The 21,801-nt window shown below is 45.5% G+C and overlaps 1 protein-coding gene across 1 annotated transcript in view; it reads left to right on the plus strand.

The window, feature by feature from the left end:
- pcsk2 (proprotein convertase subtilisin/kexin type 2) overlaps positions 1-21,801 on the plus strand; it is a gene marked incomplete at its 3' end in the record, with an annotated part of 151,954 nt that overhangs the window by 122,969 nt on the left and 7,184 nt on the right. Inside the window, exon 10 of the mRNA XM_084321975.1 lies at positions 18,516-18,616. Within this exon, the coding sequence (XP_084178101.1) occupies positions 18,516-18,616 (101 nt within the window). The remainder of the gene's footprint in view (positions 1-18,515; positions 18,617-21,801) is intronic.

Genomic DNA, 21,801 nt, shown 5'->3' on the forward strand with positions numbered 1-21,801 from the left:
AGCCTAAATCAGACGAGGACTATGCCTCACTTGCACAAGTAAATTAATTACTGCAACAGCAAAAAGAGATGTTCACTGCTCTCTTACAAACACAACAGGACAATTTCAAAAGCTTTGTAAAAATCATCATGGACTCTACAAACTCAAGACTGGATGCAATTACACGGGAGGTCCAGGAAATTAAAACAAGCATCCAGTACACACAGAAGGAGGTTGACGACATCAATGCTAACAATGCAAAACAGTCAGATAGTTGCAAGTACATGCAATCTGACATCTGGAAATACTGTGAAAGCCTGCTAACAGTCACAGATAAAATAGAGTATTTAGAAGGTCAATACAGAAGAAACAACCTGGTCATTGATGGCATAGCTGAGTTGCCTGGAGAAACCTGGGGAGACACGGAAGAGAAGGTGAGGAGCGTCATGGTGGACAAGCTCAAGCTACAGAGGGACGTTGAGATGGAGAGGGTGCACCGAACAGGGAAACCTGGGGAGGGACGCGAGAGACCAAGACCCATAGTGGTGACATTTTCAAAATACAAGGACAGATCAGCGGTTCTTCAGAGAGCCAAAGACCTCAAAGGGACAAACATTTACATAAACGAGGACTACACAGACGCTGTCCGTCTGAAAAGAAAAGAACTGTTGCCCAAGATGAGAGCTGCTCGTGAGAGAGGAGAGATCGCCTTTCTGAGGTATGACAGACTGATAATCCGACCCCGAAGTATCACCCCAAAGCAGCCGAGGGACAGTTGAATGGTTGTTGCCCTTGCCACACATACCAACATTATGAATATAGTATACAATGCTAATTAATACTAACCTACCCAAAAAGGGGTTAAAGATGGCACATATAAATATATGTAGCATAAGAAACAAGCTAGCTGAGATATCAGAGATTTTACTATCAGACAATTTCCATATTTTAGCTATATCAGAAACACACCTTGATTCTACATTTGAGGATGGGGCATTGCAAATTGATGGATACAACATTTTTAGGAAGGACAGGAATGCATTTGGGGGAGGGGTTGCTTTTTATATTCAGAATCTTATTCCAGTGAAGATTAGGGAAGATTTAATGAATAATGAAATTGAAACATTATGGCTGCAAGTACACTTGCCTCATTTGAAGCCTATGTTGATCGGTTGCTGTTATAGACCACCTAGTGCAAATAATGTGTATCTAGAACAAATATGTGACATGTTGGACCAAGTGTGTGATTTGAGTAATGAGATTTATTTTATGAGTGACCTTAACATCGATTGGTTTTCATTGAAATGCCCATTGAAAAAACGACTTCTAACAGTAGCAAATGCATGTCTATCACAGGTAATTAACAAACCAACTAGGATATGTTTGAAAAATTATGGTAACCAGGTCTCCACCTGCATTGATCACATTTTTACTAACAATGCGGAGCTATGTTCCAAGGCGGTATCTGTAACTGTTGGTTGTAGCGACCATAACTTAATTGCTATTGTGAGGAAGACTAAAATGCCAAAACTGGGACCTAAAATTATTTACAAAAGATTGTATAAAATGTTTAATCAAGACAGCTTTGTGAAGGATGTTAAAAATCTATGTTGGTCAAAGGTGTTGAGGGAAAAAGATCCTGAAAAATCTCTATGGGAATTTGATACAATTTTTATGCCACTTGTTGACAAACATGCACCATTGAGAAAGTTTACCGTCAGAAGCATCAGAACACCATGGTTGGATGATTAACTAAAAGAATATATGATAGAACGTAATCGAGCTAAATTAATAGCAAATACATCAGGTTATAAATCAGACTGGGAGGTATATTGTAAATTAAGAAATGTTGTTACAAAATGTAATACAAATAAGAAGAAATTGTATTATGAAAATAGGTTTAATTATATAAAAAATGACAGTAAATTATTATGGAATACTCTAAATGAAATAATGGGCAGGAATAAGAAACCTACCCCATCCTTTCTAGAAACAGAAGGAAAATTCCTCACCAAACCAGTTGAGATTGCTAATCATATTAACAATTATGTGAGGTTTCTGTCCTTGCCTTCTCACTCGTTCTGTTCCTTTAACCACCCTCGCTTTGTTTTCATTCATTTTTTCTGTCAAGTATTTCAATTCCCTCGTTCACACGTTTCTCCCCGCTGACGTCATCTGAGACGTCGCTGATTGGTTCCCTCACTTCCCCACGCTTTTCAATCACATTCCCCAGCTGTCACTGCCTTTCAATCAATCGATCCCTCATTATTTATACCCCGTTTTCCCCACCCTAAGTTGTTGGTTCGTCTTGATTTGTCGCTGGATGTTTTTCCCCGTTGCTTCTGTTTCACTGTGCTAATCTCCAGGAGATTCCTTGAAGCCTTCGCTTGGATACCTGCTCCGTGGCGCGCGCTCGCCTCCACTGTTTGTTCCTGTTCCTTTACGCAGCTCGTCTGGGTGAGTTTTCTAGATTGACTGTCTTGACCTATTTCCGATTTTCGTGTGTAACCTTTACACTGAAGTCTACCACCTTTTTGTCAGACAGTCACTCACCCAGCCATTATCGTTTTTGCCCTTTCCTTTATGGAATAATATTTTGGGATCTTCCACCTCCCACTGTGTATTTACACGAAGATATTATTTCACATTTGGACTGTGTTTGGATTTTTGCTCACTGTGTATTTACACGAAGATATTGTTTCACATTTGGACTGTGTTTGGATTTTTGCTCACTGTGTGTTTACACAAAGATTGTATTTCACATTTGGACGGTGTTTGGATTTTTGCTCACTGTGTGATTACATGAAGATATTTCACTTGGGCTGTTTTTGGATTATTGCACATCACTGTGTTGTTTAACACGAAGAATATAACACCCTGTCCTCCAGCTCGTTTCAAGTCTGCTCTGTCACTGACCCGTTCCCTCTCTCCCTCTCTCGGTCTTGCACAACATCTGAGAGGTCCGCCGTGAGAGTCTGCAGAGCGGTACAGAGGTCTGCTCCTGCTTCCCAAGACTACCCTTCCGGGAGAAGCTGCAGAGCAGCAGAACTTTGCCCCTTGTTCATTGTACCTGTTCTTGTTGACCTGCTTTCCCTGTTTCACTTATTCTAGTCACCAAATAAACAAGCCCTTGTATTTGGCAACTCTGAATCCAACTCTCTTGTGTCGTTGCGTTTGGGGTCGGTGTCAAACCATAACATTACGAACCAACCATGACGACCCCAGCCGACACAGAGGGGGTCAGAACCGCACTTGCAATTCAAGTCGAGTTGACCAGGGATCACGGTCTCCAACTTGAGCGGGCTGCGGCTGCGGTGCAGAACCTCAGGGACCAGGTCCTGCCTATGCAGGGTTCAATGGCCGCTATGGCGGGACAACAGTCCGAGATTCTCGCCCAGCTTAACTCGCTGGGCGACGCCGTTAATACTTTTCATCTTTCACACCCTTCAGGAACATTCCCCGCAGCCCCAGCAGATCTCGCACCTCGGGAACCCCTTCTCTCCGTCCCACGGCTGTTCGACGGTAATCCCGAGGAATGTGCCACATTCATCATGCAATGTGAGTTGGTTTTCCGTCATCAACCAAGCCGTTTTTCTGCTCAGGGGTCCCGAGTGGCTTATATAACCAACCTACTTTCAGGCCATGCTGCCCAGTGGGTCACTTCCTCCTGGGCAATGGAAGCAGATTTTTTGTTCTCCTACCCAGACTTCGTGGCGGAGCTCCGCAGAGTGTTCCACCATCCAGCCCGAGGTCTGGACCCTGGAGCCCGGTTGGGGACCTTCCGACAAGGGAGCAGCAGGGTGACGGACTATGTCATGGAGTTTCGACTGGCGGCGGTGGAGAGTGGATGGAACGAACCTGCTCTTCGCCTAACCTTCATAAGGGGGCTCAGTGACGCAGTCCGGGACCAGCTCGCTACCAGGGAGGTGCCCGACTCCCTCGAGGAGCTTTTTAGCCTTGTCATCCGTATTGACGGACGCCTCCTGGAGAGAAGGCGCGAGAGGACCCGACTGTCACCTCCTGAAACACCCCGGACTCCTGGACGCCCCGTCCCCAACACTACTGATGGTAACAGGCTTCCCCGTCCGGTGCGCGAGGAGGAACCCATGCAGCTGGGACGCTCTCATCTGAGCCAGGCGGAGCGTCAGGCAAGGCTCAGGTCCGGTCTCTGCCTCTACTGCGGAGGTGCGGGACACCGTATCGCCGACTGCCCTATCCGGCCAAAAGATCGGGCTCACCAAGACCCCGGGAGATCCTGGTGAGCCGTTTTTCCCATTCCCAGCGCCGCGCACCACCTGACCATCTGTTGAGCGTCACCCTGGCCTGGGGGGACCAACGTGCCACGGTGGAGGCCCTCATCGACTCTGGGGCAGACGAGAACTTCCTCGACTTCGAGTTTGCCACCCAAGCCAACATACCTCTTGAGGCCCTTGTGAGGCCCTTGGAGATCTTTTCGTTGGACCAACACCGCCTGGCCGACATCTCTCAACGGACCGGCCCAGTCTTGCTGACCATTGCTGGGAACCACGTAGAGAGGATCCAGTTCCTCATTACCCAATCCCCCCTTGTCCCGGTGGTCCTGGGTAGGCCCTGGCTCGCGCTGCACGAGCCCCACATCGCCTGGGCCTCCGGTACCATCAGGGGCTGGAGCTCCTCCTGTCACGCCCGCTGTCTACAGGCGGCGTCTTGTCCCCCGCCCCGGAGACCGGCTGGTGAGTTGCCCCCGGATCCCTCGTCCGTTCCTCCCGAGTACCACGACCTCATGGAGGTATTCAGTAAGACCAGGGCTCAGTCCCTTCCACCTCACCGCCCCTATGACTGCGCCATCAACCTCCGCCAAGGGGCTCCCCTTCCCGGCAGCCGCCTCTACAGTCTGACTGCCCCGGAGAAGAAGGCGATGGATCTCTACATCTCTGAGTCATTGGAAGCAGGACTCATTCGGCCTTCCTCCTCCCCGGTGGCGGCCGGGTTCTTCTTTGTTGGAAAGAAGGATGGGGACCTGCGACCCTGCATCGACTATCGTCAGCTCAACGAGATCACCATCAAGAACAAATACCCCCTACCTCTCATGAGCTCCACCTTCGAGCCACTGACCCAGGCCTCGTTCTTCACCAAGCTGGATCTCCGAAGTGCCTATCATCTTGTCCGTATCCGTGAGGGCGATGAATGGAAGACCGCCTTCAAGACCCCCAGGGGCCACTATGAGTACCTTGTGATGCCGTTCGGTCTCACCAACGCCCCGGCGGTATTCCAGGCACTCATGAACGATGTCCTCCGTGACATGCTGGAGGTGTTCGTGGTGGTGTACCTGGACGACATTCTTATCTTTTCCAGGACCCTCGAGGAACACATCCTGCATGTCCGCCGGGTGCTGGAGCGCCTCCTCCACAATCGGCTCTTCGTCAAGGCGGAGAAGTGCCGTTTCCACTCCAACTCCGTCGACTACCTGGGCTTCATCGTGGAGAAGGGCTTGACCCGAGCGGATCCTCGCAAGATCCAGGCTGTGGAGGATTGGCCGGAACCCACCACTCGGAAGGAGCTACAGAGTTTCCTCGGGTTCGCAAACTTCTACCGAAGGTTCATCCGGAACTACAGCCAAGTGGCGGAGCCTCTTACCAAGCTGACCTCCCCCGCTCTGCCGTTCGACTGGTCCCCAGCGGCATGCGCTGCGTTCCGCTCCCTCAAGAGAAGGTTCACTTCCGCTCCTATCCTGCTCCACCCTGACCCCAAGAGACAGTTCATCGTGGAGGTGGACGCCTCGGATTCTGGCCTGGGCGCTGTCCTATCCCAGCGTTCTCCTTCCGACCAGAAGGTACATCCTTGCGCCTTCTACTCGCGTCGCTTCCTCCCCGCCGAGAGGAACTACGACACCGGTAATCGGGAGCTACTGGCGGTCGTGGCGGCTCTGGAGGAGTGGCGCTCGACTTCGTCACTGGACTACCCTCCTCCCAGGGGAACACCTGCCTTCTGACCGTGGTGGATCGATTCAGCAAGGGGGTCCACCTCGTGGCCCTCTCCAAGCTTCCCTCAGCAGCCGAGACGGCGGACCTCCTGACGCACCACGTGTTCCGCCTTCACGGTTTCCCCCAGGACATCGTCTCTGACCGGGGGCCCCAGTTCACCTCCCAGGTTTGGCGGGCTTTCTGCAAGGGATTGGGGGCAACGGTCAGTCTCTCCTCCGGCTACCATCCCCAGACAAACGGGCAGACGGAGAGGATGAACCAGAGCGTGGAGTCTGCTCTTCGGTGTGTGGCAGCCGAGAGGCCGGCATCCTGGAGTCGTTTCCTTCCCTGGGTTGAATACTCGATCAACTCAATGGTCAGTTCCGCCACCGGCCTCTCCCCCTTTGAGGCCTCCCTAGGCTACCAGCCCCCTCTTTTTCCCGCACTGGAGACGGAAGTGGCAGTTCCCTCCGTGCAGGTCCACCTCGACCGCTGCCGTCGCGTTTGGGAGATCACCAGGACCGCGCTGCTCCGGACATCTGAGCGCGCCTGTCGTGGTGCCGACCGGCGCCGGGTTCCCGCGCCGACTTACCGCCCTGGGCAGAGGGTGTGGCTCTCCGCGAAGGACCTCCCGCTACGGTCCTCGGCCAAGAAGCTCAACCCTCGCTTCGTCGGTCCTTTCGAGGTCCTGAAGGTACTCAGTCCGGCGGCCCTGCGCCTGAAGCTTCCTGCATCCATGCACATCCACCCCGTGTTCCATGTCTCCCGGGTTAAGCCCGTCTCCCTCAGTCCCCTTATGCCTCCGGCTCCTGATCCACCGCCTCCTGTGCTAGTGGATGGTCACCCCCAGTGGCAGGTCCGCCGGTTGATGGGCGTTCGTCGGCGGGGCCGGGGATTCCAATACCTGGTGGACTGGGAGGGTTACGGCCCTGAGGAGCGTAGCTGGGTCTCCCGGCAGCTCATCGTGGATCCCGGCTTGATCACCGACTTCCATCGGGCCCATCCTGACGAGCCGGGTCGGCCTGGTCGCCGGGCGGCTCCCGTTGAGGGGGGGGTACTGTGAGGTTTCTGTCCTTGCCTTCTCACTCGTTCTGTTCCTTTAACCACCCTCGCTTTGTTTTCATTCATTTTTTCTGTCAAGTATTTCAATTCCCTCGTTCACACGTTTCTCCCCGCTGACGTCATCTGAGACGTCGCTGATTGGTTCCCTCACTTCCCCACGCTTTTCAATCACATTCCCCAGCTGTCACTGCCTTTCAATCAATCGATCCCTCATTATTTATACCCCGTTTTCCCCACCCTAAGTTGTTGGTTCGTCTTGATTTGTCGCTGGATGTTTTTCCCCGTTGCTTCTGTTTCACTGTGCTAATCTCCAGGAGATTCCTTGAAGCCTTCGCTTGGATACCTGCTCCGTGGCGCGCGCTCGCCTCCACTGTTTGTTCCTGTTCCTTTACGCAGCTCGTCTGGGTGAGTTTTCTAGATTGACTGTCTTGACCTATTTCCGATTTTCGTGTGTAACCTTTACACTGAAGTCTACCACCTTTTTGTCAGACAGTCACTCACCCAGCCATTATCGTTTTTGCCCTTTCCTTTATGGAATAATATTTTGGGATCTTCCACCTCCCACTGTGTATTTACACGAAGATATTATTTCACATTTGGACTGTGTTTGGATTTTTGCTCACTGTGTATTTACACGAAGATATTGTTTCACATTTGGACTGTGTTTGGATTTTTGCTCACTGTGTGTTTACACGAAGATTGTATTTCACATTTGGACGGTGTTTGGATTTTTGCTCACTGTGTGATTACATGAAGATATTTCACTTGGGCTGTTTTTGGATTATTGCACATCACTGTGTTGTTTAACACGAAGAATATAACACCCTGTCCTCCAGCTCGTTTCAAGTCTGCTCTGTCACTGACCCGTTCCCTCTCTCCCTCTCTCGGTCTTGCACAACATCTGAGAGGTCCGCCGTGAGAGTCTGCAGAGCGGTACAGAGGTCTGCTCCTGCTTCCCAAGACTACCCTTCCGGGAGAAGCTGCAGAGCAGCAGAACTTTGCCCCTTGTTCATTGTACCTGTTCTTGTTGACCTGCTTTCCCTGTTTCACTTATTCTAGTCACCAAATAAACAAGCCCTTGTATTTGGCAACTCTGAATCCAACTCTCTTGTGTCGTTGCGTTTGGGGTCGGTGTCAAACCATAACAAATTATTTTATTGGAAAAGTAGATAATTTAAGGAATAATATGCAAACAATAGATAATGAAAAATATTATTTATTAATAAAGAATAAAATAATGAAAGATACAAATTGTAAATTTTATTTTGATAGTGTGACTATAAGTAATGTAGAACATATGTTAAGTACCACTAAAAACAAACCACCAGGTGGTGACGGTCTTGACGGGAAACTTCTGAAATTGGTCCCTGATTTAATTGCCCCTGCTATCTGTCATATTATAAATCAATCCTTTAGTGAATGTTTGTATCCGCAACAGTGGAAAACTGCCAAAGTAATACCACTGCCAAAACATTTGAAATTGCCATTCTCAGGATCTAATAGTCGTCCCATACGTTTACTGCCAGTTTTAAGTAAACTGATGGAAAGAATAGTAAGTGAACAGATTAAATGCTACTTTTCTTTTAACACATTGACCACTGATTTTCAACATGCATATCGTGAAGGACATTCAACAGCGACTGCTTTAACCCAAATGACGGATGATTGGCTGAAAGAGATAGATAAAAAGAAAATGATTGGAGCTGTCTTGCTTGATTTTACTGCAGCATTCAACATTCAACATAGATCACAAATTCTTACTTAAAAAACTTGAATGTTACGGTTTCTCCTCATCTGCACTATCTTGGATGCAAACTTATTTAGCAAACCGGAAACAAATAGTTTTTTTTAATGGGAGTTACTCAGAAGTTAAAACGGTAAGGTGTGGAGTACCCCAAGGAAGTTGCCTTGGGCCTTTGCTCTACACCATATTTACAAATGACATGCCTCTTGTCCTAAATAAGTCATATATTTCTATGTATGCGGATGATTCAACTATTTACACATCAGCCTCAACAGCCAATGATTAAATACGGTCCTAAAGGCAGAGTTGCAATCAGTGATGGAATGGATAAAGAATAACAAACTAGTTCTAAACATATCAAAGACAAGTAGCATCATTTTCGGTTCAAACCATACTCTAAGAACGAACCCAGTCTTGAAACTTTTGATAAGTGATGTGGTAATTAATCAAGTCCAGGAGACTAAACTCCTAGGGGTAACATTAGACAGTAAATTGTCATGGTCACACCATATAAACAATATAGTAGTGAAAATGGGAAGAGGGATTTCTGTTGTTAAAAGATGTGCTCATTTGTTACCACTAAATTCTATCAAACAGGTAATTCAAGCTCTGGTTTTGTCAAATCTTGACTATTGTCCTGCAGTATGGTCGAATGTAACGACGAATAAACTGAAACAATTACAAATGGTACAAAACAAAGCAGCACGTACAGTACAGAACTAATGTTGCAGCGATGCACAGTTGTTTAACTTGGTTACTTGTCAAACATAAATTACTCTGCTCACTCCTTGTATTCACTAGGAATATTCTTGTTACAAAGATCCCCTCAATTTTATATAACAATTTATCTATAAGTCTTGACAGACACAACCATTCCACCAGACATGCTTCTGCACAAGGTTTTACACTTCCAAAAGTGAGGTTGAATGCAATGAAGCGAACTGTCATGTTCCGTGGTATGCAGGAATGGAACTCTCTTCCCAGACATGTTAAGCAGGAGAATAGTAAATGTCGTTTCAAAATCGTGGTAAAACAACATTTTCAACCAAAGAAATTGACATTCCCTAATAGATAGTGTGTACGTGAATGAAAATGTATGTGTCTGATAAAGAGATAGGTATATATGGATGAAAAGGCATGTGTCTGATAGGGATATATTATTAAAATATTGTATAATTGGCTGATATGAACATATGTAACTGCCCCCCGGCTTGGTGGTGAAATAAAGATGCGGTTATGTTTCGGATTTCTTTTTCGATTTCACATAACAGATCAAAATAGTACAACTCAAGTGTCTCTATACTAATTACTCTCGAGGAGGAGTACCAATTTCTGGATCGGTCGCTTGAGGACTGAAGGTCTGGTAGAGTGATCTTTTCGCTCCCCAGTCTGTATTTTTACTCGACGTACTAGACCGTCGCTCTCTTGAGTGGCTTCGACGACTCGACATAGTTGCCACTGGCTTCTTGGCAGGTTACTGTCCTTGAGGATGACTATGTCATTCACCTTGAGGTTACGCCGTGGTACGTGCCACTTCTGACGTGTGGAAATGTTCAGGAGGTATTCCTTCTTCCAGCGGCTCCAGAATTGTTCGATTAGGTACTGGACTCTGCGCCATCTCTTGGTTGCATACATGTCCTCTTTAACAAATCTCCCAGGGGGTGGAAGAGCGATTTTAGACTTCATCATGACGAGATGGTTTGGTGTTAAGGGTTCTAGGGCCATGGGGTCGTTGATACCATCTACTGTCAGTGGTCGGCTGTTTACAATAGCTGTAGCTTCATAGAATAGTGTTCTAAGGGAGGCGTCATCAAGTCTGCCTGGACACAGAGCGATAGTGGCGTTCAGCACATTTCTCACTGTCCTGATTTGACGTTCCCAGACACCACCTGCATGGCTGGCGGATGGAGCGTTGAAGACAAATTCACACTGTTTCTCTGCTAGAAAGATCTCCAGTAACTTGGCGTCACATTGTTTGAGTGCTTCTTTAAACTGGTTTCTAGCTCCCACGAAGTTAGTACCGTGGTCGCAATGAAGTTGCCGAACAGCTCCTCTGAGGCTGATGAAGCATCTCAAGGCGTTAATGAATGAGTCTGTTGATAAGTCTTCAAGCATCTCGATGTGGACAGCTCGTGAAGCCAGGCAAGTTAGTATCTTTTGTACTCCTTCCGTGCCTTTTTAATCAGGAAAGGGCCGAAGCAGTCCATGCCACTGTATGAGAAAGGCGGTGAGTCTTCCACACGCTCTTTAGGGAGTTCAGCCATTTGCTGCTCTTCAGTAGGTCGTCGGAGTTTCCTGCATCGTACACAGTTGTGAATCAGCTTGGCTACTAATTTGCTCCCACCAATGACCCAGAATCCATTTGCTCTCAGTTCCATTTGAGTTTGACTTCGGCCTTGGTGACAAACTTGGGCGTGGTGATGAGCCGTAATTAGCTTGGTGATAGGGCTGTCTTTTGGCAAAATGATGGGATGTTTCATTTCTTGACTGAGGGATGAGTGTCTCAATCTTCCACCCACACAGAGAAGTTCTCGATGCAGAATTGGATCAAGGGAATGAAGAGCACTTGAACTTGGAAGAGCATCTCCTTCCTGGCATCTCTTAATTTCCTGAGAGAAGGCTTGCTGCTGGACGAGCTTGATCACTATTTCGGCAGCTCTTTCTCGTTCTTCGACTGTCACCAGTTCGGTGTTGTGTACTTTTCCCGATCCCAGCCTCTTGATTCTTGCAACTACTTTCAGGATCTTTGACCATGAAGAGATCTGATTTAGGCGAATTAGAATGTCTGTACAATTGTTAACTTTGGTTGTGAAAGCTTGGACAGCCTTAACCTCAGGATCGCCGACGAGTAGGTCTGCGAAAGGGTTCAGTTTGGGATGTACTTCTTGCTCCCAGAGAAATGTAGGACCTGACATCCAGTTTGTTGAAGGAATGTGAGATGCTTTAAGGCCTCTGGAGGCATGATCTGCCGGGTTCTCCGCTGTCTCGATATAGTGCCATTTACTTGGGTCAGTGTTTTCTCTTATCAGTTGGACTCTGTTCGCGACGAACACATGGAACCTTCTTGCCTCATTATTGATGTAGCCCAGAACTACTTGTGAATCTGTCCAGAAGAATTCTTCATCGATCTTCATCTGCAGTTCTCTTTTCAGCAACACATTCAATTTGGTTGCGACCACTGCCGCTGAGAGCTCGAGTCGTGGGATGCTTGAGACTTTTGTGGGTGCTACTTTTGCTTTGGCCATCACAAGACTGGAGTGTACTGTGTCTTTGTCATTTTTGTACCTGAGGTAGGAACAAGCGCCATACCCCATGCTGCTGGCATCAGCAAAGTGATGCAGTTCTGTCTTGATGATGTTGCCGAAGTCATGTGGGTGGTAGCATCTAGGGATCGTGAATTCCTTTAAGTTATATAGCCCGATCTTCCACTCCTCCCACCGTGGCTTTAAGTCATCTGGCAGTGGATCATCCCATCTTATGCCTCTGCGGCATAGTTCTTGGAGTATGCGTTTTCCGTTTAGGGGGAATGGGGCAACAAACCCGAGTGGGTCATAAAGAGAGGCGACGATGGAGAGGATTCCTCGACGAGTTGAAGGCTGGTCTTTCATGTTGACATTGAAGCTGAAGGTGTCGTTGTCTATAGACCACTGAAGGCCAAGTGCATGCTCAGTTGGGGTCGCTTCCAGCTTAAGTTCGAGAGGGTCAGTGATTGTGGCTCTTTCTGAGGGTTTCACACAGTCGAGGACGTCTTTGTGGTTAGAGTTGAATTTGTGGAGGCGTAGGCCTCCTCGTTTGCACAACTTTTGTGCCTCGATGATCAGTTTCTTGGCCTATTCGACTGATGAAACGCTGGCTAACCCATCATCAACGTAGAAGTTCTTCTCAATGAAGGCTGAGGCTGCTGGGTAGTCTTCTCTATGTTGGTGTGCCATGTACCTTAGGCCGAAATTGGCACATCCAGGAGACGAAGGAGCTCCAAAGAGGTGAACTGCCATCCTGTATTCCTGTGGTTCTGTTTCCAAATCACCTTCCTTCCACCACAGGAACTTGAGGTATTTTCGAGAGTCAGGGTGGACGAAGAACTGGTGGAACATTCTTTCCACGTCGCAGATTATGGCCACGTCTTCCTTTCTGAAGCGGCATAGAACTTCTATTAGGGAGTTAATTAAGTCGGGACCGGTCAATAGACAGTCATTTAGGGAAACTGCACAGAATTTAGCTGAGCAGTCAAACACGACCCTTAGCCTGCCAGGCTTTTGAGGGTGGTAAATGCCGTGATGAGGAAGGTACCAAGCGGTCTCTCCATATGAAGTGGTATGGTCAAGTTCTGCGTCACCTTTCTCGATGATGTCATTCATGAAAGCCTTACAGCGTTCGTGATACTCTTTATCCGTCTTTAGCTTCTTCTTTAGAGACTGGAGGCGGACTGTAGCTAGTCTCTTGTTGTTTGGTAGGGATGGTGGGCTGCTACCCTTAAAAGGTAGAGGCATCTCGTAGTGTCCATCTTCTTTCTGTCTGATGTTCTCACTGAGGAATTGTATGAAGTGAACATCTTCTTGAGACACGTACTTGTCCTTGTAGTTCCTTTTAGAGAAGTCCGACTCAAGTACTTTCAGGACATTGGTTGTAGACAGGGCTGGTATTTCTTTTACTGACACTCTATGTACAAAGCTCTGGCTCCCTTGTCGGTCCAGATGAGGGTTAGATGAGCCTATTATGTTCCAGCCAAGCTCTGTCCGCAGTGCAAAAGGTTCGTTTTCACAGCCTGTGATGACTTCGAGTGGAGCTAGTGCTGAGGGACAATCACATCCTATTAACATACCCACTTCACAGTCTAGAAGTGATGGTAACTTGTTTACGAGATGCTTGAGGTGAGGCCACTGTAGCGCTGTTTTACCAGTAGGAATGTAGGATTTGTCCACTGGGATGAAGCTACGAGTGTAGGCTTGTGGCACTCTGAGGTTGTTTGCAGAATGGAGTCCTCTGATTTGTAGGCCGCTGACACTCTTGCTGGTTATAACTGTATTTACAGCAGTCATTGTACTGAGTCTCAGCTTCACAGGTTGACTTTCCACACTTAACTCCTCAAGCAGGTCCTCTAAGATAAACGTTGAATTACTCTGTGTGTCAAGTAGTGCGTAAGTGAGCACCGTTATCTGTGGCTCTTGAACTGAAGACACAAGGACTGGGACAATGCTTGAGGTCGCAGAAGCACATCGGGTTGTAGTGTGAGACACGACTTCTTGGCTCCGGTAGTTTGCAGTAGCTGTGCCACTCTGGGTTGTCTCTGGTGCTTGTGACCTCTCTTCGTGCAGACATGTTGGATGACGACAATTGCAGGTGTTGCAGGTATGTCACCGTTTACAGTCCTTGCTGGAGTGTCCCTTCCTCAGACATCCAAAGCAGAGGTTTTGGTAGATGTGCGTTCTCTTATCTTCTATAGACCTTGATGCGAAGTTAGTGCATGTAGCAATGCCATGATTCTCATTCTTGCAGATTGGGCAAGGTGGTCTCGCTCTATAGGGTGAATACTGTGTCTCCACGATGTTGCTCTTTATGTGAGTGCTCGTATTCAACGCACTGGCTCTCTTGGGAAACCTCTCGTCTGAGGCTCTGGAGTTCAACAGTAGTGGGGTGGCGATGGGGTTACAAGCTATTCGTGCCTCTTTGTTCAGAAACTTTGAAAAGTGTGCAAGACTTGGATAGCCTCCAGATTTGTCTAGCTCTTCTACGATGATCCTGCTCCATCTTCGCACAATCCACTCAGGTAGTTTCTTGAGCAGTTTGTGGTTCTCTTCACAGTCATTCAAGATGTCCAGCCCTCGGACATGTGGAATTGCCTCTGTGCATCCCTGTAGGAAGTCTGCAAACTCTCGGAGCGCCAGAGGATCATTTGTGTTTATCTTAGGCCATCTCATTAGCTTGTCTCTGAACGCCCTTTGTATAATGAAGGGGTTCCCATACCTTTCTTCCAACACTCTCCACGCACCTTTATATGTTTCTTCGGAGTCTCTGTAAAAGAATCCTTCCACAGATTTACGAGCTTCTCCAGTAAGGTACATTTTCAGATAAAACATCTTATCATTTGTTGGGAGAGGCTTTCGGTGTATCAGGGTCATGAAGGTCATTTTCCAATCAACAAATTTCATAGGGTCACAGTTGAATAGTGTTGGTTCTGGTGTAGGTAGGCGATTCATGCTTAATGCACTTGTGATTGCTTCGGCTAGACTGAAGGCCTCTTGGTTTGCAGTCGCTCTGGGAGATGCTTGACGTTGGAATGTTGTAGGATGTAGCGGAGCACTATATTCAGGATTTTGGTGAGCAGTATTTATTTCATGGTCAGTGACTTCTTCTTCTTCGTTGTCTAGATCACTTCCAGAACTGTATGCCCTCACTCGGGCTGCTGCTACCTGGACTTCCTTCTCTGCTTGTAGCTGCTGTAGCTTCATCCTCTCCTCCTCCAGCTTACGTCGACTCTCCACCTTCATCTTCTCCATTTCCACCAGCATGGCTGCCTCTTCCCCCTAGTTGGAGGAGACTGGTTTGCTGAGCCTGGATCACTTGAATGGCCTTCACCTCTTCTACTTTAGCCGCGAGTTCAGCTTCCCTCCGCTTGTTTGATGCCTTGGAACGTTGAGAGTGAATTGTTTCAGTATTTGTGTGTCCATATACAGACCTGTACTCCTATTTGTTCAGAGCTATTCTCACCATCTCCTTCTCAAGTCTTTCATTAAAATCTTCTTCTTTTGTTTCCAGCTGTCTACACACAAGCTCTTGGGTGTCTGTCGTCAGCTGAATACAGGCATCCATTTTATTTGCGATCTCGGGAGTCGTGGCATGGTTACGTAAAATGGACTCATACAAGCTTCTTACTAGGTCACAACTTGCTTGAATGTCTTGTTTTAGTCTTTCAAGTTCTTCTGCCGGACAGAAGGTTCTCAGTTTCCCTCTGGCTTCCTTGGCTATCTTCTTCCACTTCTGATAAGCTTTGTTAAAAGCTTTCTCATTCCTCTTATCCTCCACCTCACGATTTTCCTTTCCTTCCCATGTTAGAGTTCTTTGGCGAGCACCTGTCCTGTTCTGTTCCAACTCCAAGAGGTTGCCAGCATCGTCTTCTTGGGCCGACATTGTGCTTGATCACACAAACTCAAAGTGTCAATAAATAGATGGTATTTAAGAGTTCCACTTGCTGGGATGGATACCAGACAGCATAATATTAATTAAATATACAGGAGTTGCCACACATCCGTGGTATTGCTGGGATGGATACCAGACAGCATAGGGGTAATTAGATATACAGGAGTTGCCACACGTCTGTGGTATTGCTGGAATGGATACCAGACAGCATAGGGGTAATTAGATATACAGGAGTTGCCACACGTCCGTGGTATTGCTGGGATGGATACCAGACAGCATAGGGTTAATTAGATATACAGGAGTTGCCACACGTCCGTGGTATTGCTGGGATGGATACCAGACAGCATAGTAATTAAATCAGTAGGTTCATTCTTCCTTCTCTTCATACATGTATTTTCTTCAGAGTAAGGTCTTCAACATACATGTATTTTCTTCAGAGTAAGGTCTTCAACTTACATGTATTTTCTTCAGAGTAAGGTCTTCAACATACATGTATTTTCTTCGGAGTAAGGTCTTCAACTTACATGTATTTTCTTCAGAGTAAGGTCTTCAACATACATGTATTTTCTTCAGAGTAAGGTCTTCAACATACATGTATTTTCTTCGGAGTAAGGTCTTCAACATACATGTATTTTCTTCAGAGTGAGGTCTTCAACATACATTTATCCTCTTCAGAGTATGGGTTTACTCACTGTTGATCCTCTTCAGAGTATGGCTTACTCACTGTTGATCCTCTTCAGAGTATGGCTTACTCACTGTTGATCCTCTTCAGAGTATGGCTTACTCACTGTTGGGTAAGTTTTCACTGTAACTGCCCCCCGGCTTGGTGGTGAAATAAAGATGCGGTTATGTTTCGTACAGGTGCTTTTATTTATTTTCTCTTTTTCTTTTGCATTTTAGCATAGCAGCACTGTAGCTTTTCTTTGGTAGTTGTCGTTGCACCGTGGTTGTACAGGTTGTGACGGTTGCATCGTTTGCTCAGTTGGCACCGTGAAAACTATGACAGTCAAAACACAAACATACACAATTAGTTATATTGTTCACAGTTCAATATTGTTCACAACAAAGCACCTAATGTGTTCAAACAAACATGTGAATTTAATGATATCAAGGGTGAACTCGTCTTCCATAATAAAAAGGGCATTTAAGGAAACTAATGATAAATAGTAACGTTACTTGTTCGGCAGCAGGTGCTTTTGATTAGAACCTAATCAGTCAGTGCATCACTTTACATGTCTACCACACGTAAATATAGACCTCTTCAACAACAATAATAATAATAATAATACATTTTAGTGTTCAACGTACCTTATTCCGCTTTACCAAGGGGTGTTAATTACTGAAGTAAGGTCCTTATATTCTATATAGTTCGCTGTCTGCTCCGACGTTGTCTCTGGGTTACTTCCTGTATTGGTTACACACAGGATGCTGTGACCTTTATACTATAGAAAAGACGAGCTCTGCCCCCATGTGGACACTAAATGAAAATGCACAAGCGGCACTGAAATATTCTTTTCTTAAATAGAAAGCTCAGTATTCTGAGCTAATAAAGAAAAGTTGATCATCTAGACCAATGTAAATTAAAGCTTACTGATAATAAAGATGATAGGCATCTTTACCCTTGGCGGTCATAGATAATGTATGTAAAAGCTAAATAGTATATTATGCTGTATTGTATTATGAATTAATTATGAGTAGGTATTATTGTATTGTATTATGAATTCATAAGGCGTATATATTGTTGTATTGTATTATGAATTTGATTAGGGTTTTTATTGTTGTTTTAATTGTCTGTATGACATGTAAATGTTGTGAGTGTATAAGTCTGTAACTGTATTTTATGTGTTATGGACCCCAGGAAGAATAGCCCCAGCACTGCTGTGGCTAATGGGGATCCAAATAAACTTATAAACTTAACTTATAAACATATGACAGATCCCATTTACTTTTATATTTATTTATTTTTATTTTTTTAACTCTTTCCTAACCTAGGGCCTTCAGTGTGTGTGAGCAGGCACACACGAGCATACCAATGCCTAGGATGTTCACCAGCAAAATATACCATGCCTGTGTGTAATAAGGAAAATCTCCCAGCGTGTTTGTGTTGCGATTATGCCAATCACCCATGGCTGTTGATAGAGCCAGGGATCATCCCTAGGGCCCCCCACTTTCTAATTGCATTTGATCCCTGATTATCTCTAATTAAGCATTGCATAAAAAAATACAATGTTTATTTAATATACTATAAATATTGCTAGTATGCTGCTTATGTAACGAGTATAGCTAAGATACACATTCTAGATTCCTCCTCCTCTCTTATGTTCTCATGTGTCTAAAACCTCAGCCATCCTGAACTGACCAGTCTACAGCGCAGTGTAGTAATAAGATAAGATACAGTAAGATAAGATATTCCTTTATTGATCCCCTTGGGGAAATGTGGTGACATGTCATGTATTCTACTAATTGTGCGAATGGGCCTACATGCAGCAAAGTGTTTATGTTCTTCTTGGGAACTAAACTGGCTTTTAAACTGCAACTTAGACTGTATCCATTTTCTCTTTTCCACTGCATTGCTGCAGTAAAGTGACTCCCTGACATGACCGGCCCTGCTCCTGTGTGTCTTTTCTCTCCTGTTGGTCGTCCTACGGCAGGCCACCACGGACCTGTATGGAAACTGCACACTGCGGCACTCTGGAACATCAGCGGCGGCTCCGGAGGCGGCCGGCGTCTTCGCCTTAGCGCTCGAGGCTAAGTACGTCCTTTACCTCACACAGACCTGGGATCAGGGACACGTCGATATGATGGATTATCTGTCATGCTTCCAGGGTGCCACATCTCTCCCCCTCTAGAGGGAGGTGTAGTCTGACGTCACTGGTTGTTCCACCCGTATAGGGATTTATCATTGGGAAAATGGATTATCGGCTATTGTAACAATTCTGCCACATGAACATTGGCAAGCTTTCCATTTTTGCACAAAATGAGTTCCCTTCTACCACTAACATGATTGTTTAAGCATTTTTGGTTGAAACATAGGTAGTTATAACGTTTTTAATTTGTTGTAAAAAAAGAACTACATTTACCAGTAGGCAGCCTGTTGTTCAGTACGCAGCCGTTATTGGTCTGTTAGGCTGTCGCCTTATCCCTGTCACTCGGTGCATCACAGTCACGAAAGGGGCTACCACGATAGCTAACTAACGTTAACGTTACAAGCTCAAAAACCTTATAACTACTACTACTGTCGTGTCCATAAGTTCCCTGGCAGAATACTTTTTTGTAAGGACAAACGTATACAAAGAGGAGATAACCATTTTAAATCGGGGCATGTTAGAGTTTCGGGAATGCCGGCTAGCAAGCTAGCTAGCTACTAACGCATGTAAAAAACAATAACGTTATAAACTATACACAATATGTACAACGAAACAATGATTTACATTAGTATTTACAGTGATTTAATATGCAGCGAAATAACGTTATACGATTTAAAATATAAATACAAATATGGTAACGTGATTGTTGCTTTTAAAAATGGTGGTTGGCTTTAGAGATTAATGTTTATGACCACCAGAGAGATACTAGCCACAGATTCAGGTATGACCACCAGAGAGATACTAGCCACAGATTCAGGGTCAGTTATTTTCGCATTGTACGAATTGTTAAGCTTATGGAATGTAAGGGAAATCTGATCCTAGGTCTGTGACTACAGGCATGAGGCTACGCTGTGGTGACGTCAGTCAGCAGCGACAAATAGCAGTGTAGTTACCGAGTGAACGAAAACATAAACGTTATTTTGTTACCTTTACGATTAATTGCGAATATTTTCATGTTGAGCTATAGATTGTGGATGAATACGCACAGAATGCCAACGTTAATGCTTTATTTATCTAAAACGAACCGATTTAGAAATGGTCAATAAATACATTAAGTGGAACAGAGGGTGGAACAGGAAAAAACAAAAATGACGTAACCACTACACCTCCCTATACTGCTGTGTAGGGATGGACCTATCTCAAGCCCCGCCCTCTTTTCCCTCAAACCTTAGAGCGCAACCGTTGCGATCTGAGGATCAAGAGAAAAGGGTGGAGCTTGAGATAGGTCAATTGTTCAGATTGAACCTACAGTAGTAGTACCCTAGAACCTAATACAGCTCAGTTTCAATGTGTATTTATAATATTATGAACAAGGCATAGTTCTTTAAAAAAAAAAAATTTTTATATAAAGTATGAAATACTTGCCAGTAGAGGAAACAATGTGTAGCCATTAGCTGACTTATCTGTGGAGGTTCTGCTTCAGGTGTTCAGAGCGAGGCTGTTTCAGGCCTCACACAGGGTCCAGTAAACAGACAAAAAATTTGCAACATGCTAACAAAGTTTTTTAACCTTCCACTGCAGAATACAACCGTCCTTTTGGATTCTTCTCTCAGACCGACACAATATCTTGGAATGATTTAGTTTTTTGAAAAAGCCAGTACATTACTACGCATTGGCGCTAGTTTTAATTAATATCATGTCATAAATAGATATGAATTAATGTTGCGTTTATTTTTCAAATGTAGCCAAGAGTAATAATGTAATGTTAGTAATGTACTTTTAGTACATTTTCAGAAAATATGGCTAGGGCATAATATTTTAAGCTAGGGCTTAAATATTTATTTGTATGTAATAACACTGTTATGTCCCCACACAATCTGGCATTAATTCATTGTCAATAGACCAACCCCCAAAAAGTGAATTCACAAATGAAAGTCTTAATGCTTAAGTCTTAAAACTTAATTTCTCCACTTTTCACAGGATCGCTTGTTTATTACAGCGGCCTGCAAGATACAGTAACACAAATAAAAAAATACGCCCACTTATAACCAAGCCGTTTAGTTTCTGTGCCAGGGACACAAATCACATTTGCTCTTTATACCACATTACATGACGCAAACACAAAGTTTATACTGGTGGGCTGTGTTCAGAGCTCATATTTATGTTTTATTAATTGCTGCGTGGCCCATATACACGAGGTGGAGCACGTCTGCACTGGGTGATGTAACATGGTGGAGTGCTGTCTTTCATCTTAGCCAGCTGGGATGCATTTATCACCATGTCGTCAACTGGACCACAGCGGCCTACATTGTTGATGATGATGATGTTTCACAGTTTTTTATAATATATTAACCCAGTGGGCAACAGTGACATTTACGAGGCTTTGCTTTTATATGACTATATATATTTATATGGATATTATGGTCACTGAGAACGTGGTCCTCATCATCCTCAAAAAAATCTCAGAGCGTTTCCCTGAGTCTCGCAACTGCCGAGAGAGAGAGAGAGAGAGAGAGAGAGAGAGAGAGAGAGAGAGAGAGAAAGAGAGAGAGAGAGAGAGAGACGCCCGCGGAGAGAGAGACGCCCGCGCGAGAGAGAGAGAGAGAGAGAGAGAAAGAGAGAGAGAGAGTCCAGCTCACTGCACTGCCGCAGAGAGAGAGAGAGAGAGAGAGAGAGAGAGAGAGACTCCAGCTCACTGCCGCAGAGAGAATTACATCTGTTTTTCTTGCAGTTTTATTAAAAGTCACTCCTCGTCTCCAGTAGTAAAAAAAATTCAACATTATCGCCACCCACCTGTCCTGATGGTCTGCCCAATTCTCAAAATCTGCATGTCACAGAAGTAGTCCCCGCAGCAGTTGCTTCGTCTTCTTTGTAAAATCAAAATTGGTTAGAAGGCTTACTTCTTTGATATTCCGTTTAACTTTCGACATTATCCTGGATGCGTCTATTTGTGCCTGCAGAGTGCAGACTGCAGTGCAGCGCCGCCGCGCTCCGAATGGTGAACGCAAGAATAGCATGCATGTTGCATGCGTATTACAAGTAGGGTATATCTGCAGTGCCGCCCGCAACCCCATAGATTTAAGCTATTGTCTATTACGGTGAATTTGTGCGCAAATCATTAATACATCAA

The sequence above is a fragment of the Notolepis coatsorum genome (genome assembly GCF_963971535.1).
Source record: "Notolepis coatsorum genome assembly, chromosome: 9".
NCBI lineage: Eukaryota > Metazoa > Chordata > Actinopteri > Aulopiformes > Paralepididae > Notolepis > Notolepis coatsorum.